Raw genomic sequence first — 13,041 nt, 5'->3', positions numbered from 1 at the left:
GATATGTAGATGTTATATAGTGATATGGTGTAAGTGCCCAGCCCTATTACATCCAGCACTCAACTATGCAATGTGTATACACAAGATATTGGGGCGGTCTATTGCATTCACCTGTTACGTGTGACCATTGATGGATATACTTTGATGGACTGTTACGATTGTATTGTGTTAGAAAAATAAAACTACTGTAAACACTGCTGTGAATGTATAATGCTGTTTGATCTGTGTAGTTTGTACTGGATGTGTTCAAGAAAAAAAAAACATATTTTTTCTGTTAGCAATGTAGGTGTACTCAGACATGGCAGTTGGGGTGTACTTAAAGCAGCATTAAAAATGGCATGTAGTTTGGACACATTCTTCGGTTGGGGGCAGAAAATCAAATTGCAGCTAAACCACGCATAATTTTTGGATGTGGGTTTTCCCAACCCCCCTATCTGAATGCACCCTGAAAGGGTTTGCTTGTTGTGACTAAAGACTGGATATAGCTTAACAGAGTTTGTGACACTTCCATAAGTATTAGTCTAATCTTTTATGTTTATGCCGCCCTATTTTGACTACTGGACTATCTAATTTTTGAAAAGGCCTGTACAGCTTTTCCTATAAGCTTTATTATAAAAAGTTGTCCCCTGTGAAAATTGCTCTTTTTGAAGGGCGTACACAAAAGTGTGCTTATGTGCCATGTAAAATCTCTTCATGTTGAACGTCTTACACACATTGTCTCCCAAGCTCCACTAATAACCACCATGTTCTGTGTATGATTGCTGAAGCTATCTGTTGGACCTACTGTATGCACATGCTATATTTGACTACTCAGTCTGTGTCATAGGTTATATAAAGCAAGGAGAAAAACGTGTGATCCCTCCATTAGAAAGGAAACTTATTTGCAGGTGATTAGATGACACAACATCTGTTTTACATCTGCAGGCATTTCTTTGCAACTAATTTTTCGTGTACTTTTTTTTCCCCTTCTAAGTCCCGTCTCCCCCACAACCACATCACCGCTCTAGCTCTTTGATGCAAAATATTGTAACTGGCATGAGTGCAGTTCCAGCATTTAGACCCTACTCGAATTTTCAACCAAATAAGTTGAGATTTCTACTTTGTCTGTAACTTCCAGTTAAATACATCAAGCTGCTTAACATTTAAAAATTGTAACTTTTTATGCTTTACATTTTTAGAAAAGTAATCTGTTTTTAGGCCTCTTCCACATAGTGCGGAGTTTAGTAATGTTTTGTATCCATATTTTATATGGCAAAGCTGAATGGAACCCAAGCACATAAAAAGAGAGAGATATATTTTTTTATTTTTTTTTTGGGGGGGGGGGCACTTTTGATTTTGAGTTAAAGATGTATATTCAAAATACTGACCAAGCGCTGAGTCCTGTGTGAAAAGTGGCCTAAATAGCTAAACGCCCTTCATTATGTAGCAGACCACATCCGAGCTATAGAAGTGAATGGTTGATGGCATTGTACGAGGAATGGGGATCATTCGTGTTTTCAGAATTTCTTAGATGTTTTTTCACAACTGACATTTACCACCTAGCCACAAGTTGTTGTTTTTTTCCTGCAGTCTCATGGAGTTCAATAGAGCAGCAACAGCCATGCTTTGTCATCACTACAATCAAGCTCCTCCTCTATGTGGGAGGTGCAGTGAGGAGGAAAGGGGAAGATTAGACCTATTTTTGTAATAGGTGGGGTGCTCTGTGGTGGGACCCTAAGCAATGAGACATTGATCACCGATCCTGTGGATGGATGATGGATGTCAATTATGAGAATTCTCCTTTAATTAACCTCTATAATATATTGTCGGATGGTTTTACATAGTATTAGAAGATTGCACTAAATAATGGCAGTTTCCAACAAATAAAGGATTAAAATATATATAACTAATGGTGTATGTATGTTTTACCTTTTTAACGTGTAGAGCACTGTTTATTGATATTTCTAGATTGCTAGTCAGATCTGTTTTTGGAACGTACCATATGTGATTCTCATTAATCAGTTTACCACTGCCCTCATTCTGCAGGTGCCTAGCCTTCATATGGATATTGTTGGTTTGTGACATTGATAGATTAAAGCTGCATATTGAACTAGCCTTTTTCTTTAGTCTTGAACATATCTGTTGTCCAGTTGCTGAGAGGTTTCTCTATGTGGATCACGACTATTCACTGACTGTAATGCCATATAACTAAATTGCATTTCCTTAACGCCTATTATAGCACAACTTGATTCTTCCTCTATAATGCGTCTATCATTCATGAACCTATGAAGAAGGAACAGGAGGATATATAGTAGAGAATGCGAAGTGAAGCCCACCGGCAGTACAACTTCAAGAACAAGTGCATTTTTGTGTTCCTGATACTAGAATACTACAAGCTATAATGTTTTTCCCAGAATATTAACTGTGTAGCTTAATATTTAAAAATGTGGGTTCACGTTTCACTCTGTAAATACATGGCTTTAATTGCTGGGTATTCATTGGTCTAATTAACTTAAATAACTTGAGGAACTAAAATGCTTCTCCTGAAATGTGGGTCTTCATTTTTCAGAACCAGCTTAGAGGAAATCTCCTAATTGCACATAGATGCCAATCGTAGTACGTTTAATTTCACCAGTCTGTGGTTTACTGTTGGCAACAATGCTAATTCTTTGAGACTTAGAGAATCCTTTATGGGTAAGATGTAGGTGCATTTATTCTTGATGGCTGTATTACAATGCCAGTTGGCGATGGTGAGCTCCTATAATTGTTACGATAAGACGCATATTTACACAAGTAGATCTGTCAAACATGATGTGAACTATTTTGTTCATACTTGACTAAACTAGTAATACAGCACAATAGAATGAGGTTCCTTTCAATCAGGCAAATAAATTACCCCGCAATGAGCATCGATTTTACCAATCCATCAAGTCGCCTAGACCTGCAAAACTTGCAGTTGTAATTCCAACTATGATTTTGTTTTTCTTACTGCAGTTCAGGTAATCACCTCTTTCCCGCTCTCATAGAAATCGCATTGCAAACGGCATACATATGCCTGTTTTATATAAGAGGATGTGCTGTAAAGAACTAGGATTATTAGGTCAGCATAAAATATGTGATCAACAGCAAACAAGCGAATTATTGTTCATCACTTAACCAGTGCTCATGTTTAGAACATGCTAGGGAATTATCAGGGGATTGTCATCATGTGTGCAGGGCCCTTAAATCAGAAGATAACCATGTGCATTCAAGGATTCAGTAAACCATAGCTTAGTCACTTACTGTATATGAGTGTATATAATAGGTGACCATTCAGAAATGCTCATTAAAGTGGTTTTCCAGGACTAAAATATTGATGACCTATTCTCAAAAACAGTAATCCGTATTAGAATGGTAGCGGTCCACCTCTGATGACCCCTACGGATCAATCAGCTGGTTGTAGAGGTTTTGGCGCTCACTGGACTATTCTCAGGCCTGGGACATTAAGTTTGTCGGTCACGTGGACTCGAGAGCAGCTCAGTCCCATTCAAGTGTAAGGGACTTCCAGTGCCAGGCAAAGCCGGTAGGCGATGTCCAATTGTGAGCTTGCTATGCACTGAAGTAACAGTGCCATGGCCATCTCAGATAGCTGCTCAGCAGGGGTCGCCAGTGGCAGACCCCACAACCAATCTCAAATTGGTCAACCATACTAAAACCGCTTTGTTTGGCTTAGAACATTTTGGCTGTACATAACCCAACTTTTCGTTGATGGCTTATGTAATATGAGATAACAATTTCATCAGTCGAAGACTCTTGATTAATTATGAAGTTTTTCCAATTGTTGGATAGTAAAGTATGTATAATGAGCAAAGAATTCCCTGTTCTCTTACTAAATGTAAGACATCCTATCTAACCAGATACCGCTACTGTGTCACTAGTTTAAAGAAGAAGCACGGTGGATTTCGATTTCACTATGATCATGACGTTAACCATAACAACCCAGGCAAATTGTGAAACCTGAGCCATGAGGGTATATTTTTTTCATACAGCATGATTTGTTAAGAGAAATCTCCAACTGCTTCATTACCTAAGAGGGGTTTGCTAAAATTGATGTGATTGCTGCCCAAGAACCCCATTAAAAAACCCAACCTGATTTCTGAATACACCGTAAGCTTTCTCAAGTCAGCTCTAGTCCGGCAAGATGGCGGACAACACTAATGTCAGTCGTTAGTGTTACAAAGTTGTTGAACTGGTCTTATTCACGAGTCCAGTTTACGACTACTGGTTGGGCTGTAGCCTGCTGATTTTATTTATTAGTTGCCTCTTCCTCCTATTAAAATATTAAAGTTGATTATTGTAGGATAGCTTTTCGTGTATTGTTTAATGTGTATACAGTTACCAAGTGTCTTTTTTTTAACAACTCGCCACAAATCTTTTTAACTTATTGTTTATAATGTAGACCTCTTATTTAAACTGTATGAATATACTATGTATTTGTCTGTAATGAAAAATCAGGAGTTTATACTTCCTTGTTCTGATACTTTGAATACACCCGGACACATCTGTTATACGCTCCACAGCTTACTCCATAATCAAAGTGTTTCATAGAGTCTTTAATTAAAAGCCATAGACTGACTGTGCTGGATATCTCCTGCGGACCTCCACAGTGTCTAAGCTAGATTTCAGTTATTGGTACCTTACAGAGTTGATGACAGACTGACAAAACTTGTCCTGAAGGCGTAGTTTTTGAAACCTTTTTTTATTTTTATTTATACCATTGTTTATTGAGTTGTAGACCGACTAACATCTCCTGTAAGAGGCAGCTATTTGATTTGTCAGTGCATACCTTAATTGTTAGCATGGTCATTCAACAAAAGTGATTTAAACATAAACACAACCTATTTTCCCATGGGGTTTTGTATATGTAATCTAAAACTATGTAACTGTTTTATATATAATTTGTTACCTAATGATCTTTACATTTTTCTAATTTTATGTTGTTTTTTATTCTCAGGTCTATGCACCCTCTCCAGGTTCAGATGATTTTAATCGAGAGTCTCCAAGCTATCCATCTCCAAAACCACCCAGCAGTATGTTCGCTAGCACTTTCTTTCTACAAGGTTCGTGTTAAAATGTTGATGGGCTCAATTTGTCTGTAATTCATAACACTTTTTTTTCTACTAGATAAAGTAGATTTTTTTTAAATTTAATTTTAGTACAATTCATAACTATGGTTTTTATAACCTGCCTATATATAATGTATTGTGCTTTAAAATGCTTTATTTCTGCTTCAGGGAAACATTTTAGCATTGTCTCACCTCAAATGAATGTTGTGATGGTCTGTCCTTACCGTTTGTTCTGAAGTTGTCACTTGGAGTTCATTTTAATTTAGGATGATTATTTTTCTTCTTGTTGCTTGCCATGTTTCTACAGCTGATTTTGCTCAGTTAACACAGGGAAATTGTTTCTCAGGTTGTATGTGACATAATGACCATTCAGAATGCCTCATTATGAGTGGGGGACAACGTTCTGTGCCTTACAGTGTAATACTAAAACGTTACTTATTGAATTTCTAATTTCCTACAACTCAGTAGACGTATTTTCTCTTTTTGACCTTCCAAACTTTTGTATTGTTTTTAACTTGTATTTTTGGGCGTTTCTCATCATTATTAATGTTGATTGTATAGATGGTAACCATAACACGTCGGAGCTATGGAATAACTCAAATGGAATTAGCCAACCGGGCTACAGTGGAATGATGGCCAGTTCATCTGCTCACATGTCACAGTCAAACAACTATGGCAGCCTACATGACCGCTTGGTAAGATGAATTAAAAAGTGAACTTGCCTTATGAATTATGCCTAATTTATTTTATTTTGCAGGTTATTAGTGAGTTCTTATGATCATTGTTGTAGAACTTTTTAACCCTCTACATATTGATAATATATTACATCTTCAGAAAATAACTTATTGAAATGAGTTACTTTGGCTATGTCTTCCCTTCAGAACTATCCACCTCATCCGGTTTCACCAACAGACCTAAATGCCAGTCTTCCACCAATGTCAAGCTTCCATCGAGGTGGCACCACTAGTTCATCCTACGTTGCTTCTTCCCACACCCCACCCATCAATGGATCAGACAATCTCTTGGGTAAGTTTTCATTTGTAATATAACTACTTAGCGACCAGCCTGTTTTGTACCTTGAAGGATCAAGTGATTTTCATTGTCGCTTGCAGGAGCCATAACTTGTTGATGTAGCATATGAGGGCTTGTTTGTTGGGGGATAAGTTGTATATTTTAATAGCACCACTCTGGGGGTACATATAATGTGTTGTATAACTTTTCAAACACTTTTGGAGAGGCGTTTAAGAAATCACGACCAGAAATTTTGCCATAGTTTGTTTTTGGGTTTTGTTTTTACGCCGTTCGGTAAAAATAACGTGATGACCATCTTATCTGGATTAGCATCATTACTGCAATACCAGTTTTAGATATATATATATTTTTTTCTTTTTTTAGAACTCTAGCAGAATAAAAACATGGTTTAGAAAAAAAACAACAACAATTGAACTTGTATTGCCACATAGTAAGACCATAAAAAATTTTTTCCAGCAATTATGCTGGGAGTAGACGTTTTGTGGAAAGATTTTTATTTTTTTTTTGTACGATTTTTGAGGTACATGTCACTTTTGGACTGCTTATTATCACATTTTTTGGAGATGAAAAAAATTACAATTTTGGCACTACTTTAATAAAAATTTTCCTGCATTCACTATGCGATATCAATAACAAAATATTGGCATTTTGTGGATCATTCAAACATTGTAATAACTTTTTTATCCATTTTTGTTTTTCATCTAACTGGATTTTTTTAAACTAAACTTTGAACTTTTTCTGATGCTACTTTTTAGTCACTTGAGGGAACTTTTGCATTCTCTGAAGCCTAAGCCTATGAAAACAGCCTCCTAGACTCAGTGGGTGGCGGGGCCTAGTAAGCGAAGTTATACGACAGATATAGAGGCCTTTTTTAGGCTTCCGGCTGCCATTGGAACCCATTGGTACCTTGTATCGTCCTACAAGGTGCTCATGGGTGACAAAAGGGAGAGCCCCTTTCCCCCATTGTTTGCTTATATGCTGACGTTGCCATTCACTGTGGCATGTAAGAAGTTAACCTGCCAGGATTTGAGGTTTCTCAGTTCCAGGATGTTAGCTGGCAACTGACAGCCAGGCTCCTGCTCTAAGCCACCACCTTAAAAAAAAACAAAAAAAAACAAACAATGATGTGCAGCTTTAAAGCCAATTAGTGACCACTGTAAAAAGGTATGTTGGTAGTCACTAAGGGGTTAAATAGTTTTTTTGAGAACCCAGACAAATCCGACAGATAAAGCCAGGGAATGTTATAAAACAAGAAAAGAAGCATTCCTCAGCTTGACAATCCCCTGCCATTCCAGCACCGCCACTAAGGTGCTCCCTCTGGTCTTTGTTTCACGGCACTGCACCGATGACACACCCAGCTCCATGCAACATGACCTCTGCAGCAAATCGCTGACATCGGTCAGGTGCATCATCGCTGCAGTTCCGTAAAACTATCGGAAAGCCGTGGCGCTGGAACGGCACAAGATTGAACAGGCGAATACACTTTTTCTTATTTTATTTGCATTCTTGTTTTTATAACATGCCAAACCTTTACCTGGATTTTTTGAAGGTCTCAGAAAGCCTCTTTGATTTCAATAATGAAGCCATTATGTTAGAAATATCCATTCTATTCAATACAGTAGGCTTGTAATAAACAGTATTCCTATGTTTTTATTTTTCCTGCTGGGGGTTGGTATTTCTAGGCACAGGAAGCAGAGGTAATGCAACTGGAAGCTCCCAGACCGGAGATGCACTTGGAAAAGCTCTGGCATCTGTAAGTATTTGTGAAGTGATTATTAAAATAAAATCCAAACTCTTCTGGCATTTGCACTGTTAGTCGTAGTAGTTGGCTTGGGAGTTTAGCGTACTGTGTACAGTTACATTTATCACATACACACTAGTTAAGCAGAACATTTTTGCCATGTAATACCAGCTTCTGGAAGTATCTTTGCATGGATTTCTCAGTTTATTAAATGATGCATGACCTTCTGAAGGAAACAGCTGTCTGTCCTGAGAGGATCACTTTTCACATGGAATGCGGCTTGGGAGTTGTTAAATGAAAGCTCCGCTCATAGGGTTTCTAGCACATTAAATGCTGGATGTATTCCGAATTCAAGTGTGTGTTATAAACATTTCAAGATCCATTATTGGACTGTTGTAAAACACAGACTGCTTCACGTTTAGTACGGCTACAAAATAAAAACAGTTGCAAAGGTTTAGCAGTTTATTTGCACACGTTTTCTGCCATAAATATAGTGAAAGATTCTGTCCAAACGCCATATGTTGCAGCATTTTTATATGGAGTTACACATTGATACAGTATCTGTGTGGCTCGCTCAGTATATGCATTATACGTTGCTACAATATAGGCGAATATTAAATCTTAGTAAAAAATGCCTACTAATCTTGTCCAGACAATGAAGAATTTCTTATATGTACTGCTGCCCATCCCCCTATTTTGTGGAGTTTTAAGAAACAATCCCAAATTTCTTGTAGATGCTTAATCTATGTGCTGGGTGGGCTTTGGTTGTCATGGGGACTTGATTCTGTCATCTTGCGTTGCAGCAAGGCGGAGAGCAGCCGGGTCATTCCATAAATCACTGCTGTCATTTCCAATGAAGATGCATTCCATCTGCTCTACATGCCATAGTCTACTCCTTCACATCCTCTGCTTCAGTTCGTCTTGCTACCCCACCTGAGAGTTGGCTGTTTTTGTTTTCCTGTGTGTTGTTTTTGTTGTGGTACACTGCATGTCATTTTAGGACCCATGGTGTTTGGCACTGATTTTAAAAAAACTGATGGGATTGATGCAACCTAGAGATAAGGTCGTCCCTGTTTCAGCCTCCTAATTATGGCTTTAAAATAAGAAGAGAAACAAAGCCCTAAACATTAATTTATTTGATCCACAACACATTACACTCTCTGCTTGTTTTGCTGTTCAACACAAATTTTCTGAGGGCCTTTCATGTGTAAAAGATCAGAAGATGAAGCATTTGTTCTTCAGTTTAGGTATTAAAGAGCATACCGAATACTATGTGATTAAACATGTAAGGCCAGATAATACATTTGCAAAGGTTCTTTTATTTTAGGTTTAAGCCTGGATAATTGTGGTCTTAATCTCAGGGTAGCCAAGAAAGAGAATTGTACATGAAAGTATTTACACAAAGTTCCCAAAGCCCTGTGGATTATGCATTAGTTTGGATAATGAACTAGTGTAGATAGAAAGGAAAGAAAATCTGGGTATTTGTGCCATTTCTAATGTGTTTCCCTGAACGGTTGCCAAATAATAACCCTTTAAGATTGTGCCCGTGGAGGGTTATATGAAGGAAAGGAACATCTGGTTTATTTCATTGCCTAATGCCAAATCAAAACATTTAGGCTTTAATTTTGAGGAGATCAAACAGGAGCACTATTTAACTTAGTCGATTATATCAGACGTCTTTGCGGAACCTTATGTTTCGAGCATGTTCTAACACATTCTACCCTCTGAGTAATTAGCTGGCCAGTGGTTTTCAGCAGAAAGAAAATTGGAATTCGGGGAAGTGAACTTTAAAATGCAATTCATGAATTAAGTTTCTTTGTAGCTTTGAGACTCTATATCATTTCCATAACAAAGGGCAACTGAAATGTACACTGCAGTGTTTAAAAATTGGACTAACAACTAATGGTCTGGCTCTGTGGGCTCTCCTTTGTGTGGCTATTGTCTCTGTCCTCTTTCATTAGGTTTGGGCATATTGGCACCCCACTGATCAGAATGGACCATGACTGATAGGAGGGCGGCTCTTGTTTGTTGCTAGAAAATAAGTGATGTTACCATTTAGACTTAGCAGAAGGTATAAAGATTGTTCATATTGGTCATTTAAAGCTGTACATGACGCGGGCTGAATGCAGAATGGTTTGCCACATTTATTGTAATATCATTAAGCACTTCCAGACCTTGTATTTTAGGCTGGGACAAGGGACATTTAGCAGACATGTATTTACTTGACATATGTTGCAAAGAGGGTTTTATTGTTCCTATTAGGATATGTAAACGTTCTATAAAGGGTTTTCTAGATATGACTACACTGTCAATTATGATGATGAGACCTCCGACACATTACATCATTCAGATGTCTCTGTTCCCCTATATGTAATACTGATGGCGCCAGAGGAGGGGAGATTATGCAGCTGTTCTTTTGTACACATTTTTCGTTTTTTTTTCTCTACACAACACAGTACAAATCCATTAAAAAATAAATCTATTAAGCTGTCATTATTTTTTTTTTTTTTTTTTGGAGTGGAGGACCTATTTTAAGGGCAGAGAAAGGATGCATCTCCTTCATTGTATCCAGATAGTCTAACTTGTCTATGACCTACAGTAAAGTCATACTTTAAAGAGTTTCTGGACTGTTGCCAGAAGTGGCTCTACTGAAAGGCACTACTGTTGCCATGCATTTCACATCCAGGAAGCTTGTCAATGCTTTTATGTTCTGCCTGGCAATAGACTGGAATAGATCGGTTCAGTGAACCACACATGAAGTTGTAGGGTTGCTGCAATTACAGGACCAGTGTTGTAGAATGTGTGAAAGTACATTAAAATAGCAATAGATTTATTGGACAAAATTGACATTTCTGTTACTAGTGTATGTAAATGTTTCAAGATATGCAATTGTTTCAAAACCTTTTTATAACAAGTTCTGCCTTCTGTTCTTTTCCTAGATTTATTCTCCTGACCACACCAGCAGTAGTTTTCCATCAAATCCTTCAACCCCTGTTGGCTCTCCGTCTCCTCTTCCAGGTATAGTTTGACTATTTTAAAAAGAGTATACATTCTCTCTGAAAGTTTCTTCAAAGTACTGGAGTATCCACTGTTATATACTGGAAATTTCCGCCCCACCCCCCTTTTATGCTTACAAGTGGTAAATTAGCTGTTGGTGTTGCTAACCTGTATGCTTGAATGACTACTAATCGTCATTCCTGTGTACATAAATGTATCTGTCCCAAAGTTCTGTCTAGTGCGGGCCGCTGTGATGTCGATTTGGTTGGCCACTACTACACATTCATGTACGGTTGGGTATATTCTGAACACATTTGAGTGTGACAAACCAGTTATAGACAGGGTAGGCAGTATGGTGCAATACCATTTCTCAGGTCTCTTTGAGGTACATTTTGTGGAATTCTCAGTGCCTGTTTTTATAGAATAAGAGATAACATGCTTACCACATAGCCATTGCTGTAATATCTGCCATCTTATTAGGCTGATGGTAATCACAGAGGTGAATATTGGCCCTTTTACACGGGCCGAAAGTCAGCGCTCGTGCAGAGCATTTAGACCTAAAGACTTATTGCGGGCTTTACGCTCAGCACTTCAGCCCCTATGAGAAGCGCTGCGTATGGAGCATTTACACGTAACGAGAAGCCAGTAATCAGCAATTTGTTGGTTTTTTTTTTTGCTGACTGAGAGTTAGCGATAAACAACTGCAAACGAATAGTGAGCATCTTTTTTTTGCTGTTTCACTGAACGACTATCGCTCAAATTTGTTGGTTTGAACGAATTTTGAGCGATAATCATTACGTGTAAATGGGCCATAAGTTGTGGTTAACAGGAGTGTTTTATTTGGCTGTGATAGGAATGTTATTTTCTGTTGAAATGCAGACAACCCAGTGTTCTGGTAGTGAATTATAGGGAAATTGCTGAACCTGTAGGGCACACCACACACTTTATTCTATATTAATAGGAATCTAGTTCTGTTTATATAGCTCGGAACATGATAGTTTATCTCTGCTGATTCTTCAATCATTGTCATTCTTGCTGTTTATACGGTTGTGTATATTTTTAAACCTTTATAACTTGGGAAGTGGTAATGAATAGTTGGGAGTATGATAGTTATGTGATGTATGAATAATGAACTGTGGGTGACTGGCTGCTCCGCACTCCCACTTCAGCTGTTTAGTAAAATGTGAACAGCTGTTCTACTCAGACAGGACACAGAAAGCCCCATTGACATTTTTTTCCATTGTCGAAGGAAAAAGTCATTGTTAACTTCAGGGTGATGTAACATGACTCCTTCCTAACACATTAATAGCATTACTTATATAAAATGTGAAGACTTAACAGAATTACAACAATTTACAATAATTTGATTAAGTATTATTCAATGTCTTATTTTGATGTCTGTCAGCTTAGGGTTAACGTTGTATAGTACTTTAGATCCCAGAGATCATCTTTTGGTAAAAAAAAAATCTGGTTCTGTTGTAAACGTTGTAGATGTTACAGAGGCAATTTATTAATGCTGTGTTTAGTAACACAGTATGATTGTAGTAGAACAGACCTATAATAATTTGCTTGTTTATAGTCAAATACATGAAATATCCCGCTTTTTAAAAAAAAAAATTTAATACATGTAATACTGTACAATTGGCTGGTGGCTAGTGATGTACATCTAAATGTATGTGCTCCATTAAATCTATGAAGCCAATATATACTCTAGTATGAATTAATGGATCCTATCCTCTTCTGGCTCTTTAGGTTGTATTAATGGCTGTAGATTTCTGCATCATCCAAAGATTTAAACATGATTTTGATACAAATAATTGAAGTTAATACCAACAGCTTACTTCCCCGACTCCCCCATTAATATACAACATATTCGTTTTATGGTTTAGACAAGTTAAAATCTAACCTTCCCAATTTCTGTTCTCATCTGAACATGTTGATGGCACTGTTATATAAAGGATTCGTTCAGACCAGTATATCATACCTGGTCAGTGACCTGTCTATTCATATCCTCGCCTCTTAAAGAGATTGTACCAAGATTACAAGTTATCCCGTATTCACTCCTGACCTGTTCTGCCGGTCACACTGAGGGTTGCTTCTTACCCCACAGTGACCTCAACATGAAGGGAGTGCTAGCTGAGCATACGCGGTCAGCACTCCATTCATTTATATGTGGCTGATGGAAAT

At 37.7% G+C, this 13,041-nt stretch overlaps 1 protein-coding gene across 7 annotated transcripts in view; it reads left to right on the top strand.

Annotated features, from left to right (window-relative positions):
- Positions 1-13,041, top strand: part of TCF12 (transcription factor 12) — a 213,548-nt gene that overhangs the window by 180,815 nt on the left and 19,692 nt on the right. For all 7 annotated transcript variants that reach the window (XM_066592550.1, XM_066592551.1, XM_066592546.1 and 4 more), the window contains 5 exons: positions 4,973-5,078; positions 5,646-5,779; positions 5,966-6,110; positions 7,799-7,869; positions 10,797-10,875. In XM_066592550.1, the coding sequence (XP_066448647.1) occupies positions 4,973-5,078; positions 5,646-5,779; positions 5,966-6,110; positions 7,799-7,869; positions 10,797-10,875 (535 nt within the window). The remainder of the gene's footprint in view (positions 1-4,972; positions 5,079-5,645; positions 5,780-5,965; positions 6,111-7,798; positions 7,870-10,796; positions 10,876-13,041) is intronic.

The sequence above is a fragment of the Eleutherodactylus coqui genome, chromosome 2, assembly GCF_035609145.1.
Source record: "Eleutherodactylus coqui strain aEleCoq1 chromosome 2, aEleCoq1.hap1, whole genome shotgun sequence".
Classification (NCBI taxonomy): domain Eukaryota; kingdom Metazoa; phylum Chordata; class Amphibia; order Anura; family Eleutherodactylidae; genus Eleutherodactylus; species Eleutherodactylus coqui.
Note: the sequence above shows the minus strand (reverse complement) of the source record. Positions and strands in the feature narration are given on the sequence as shown.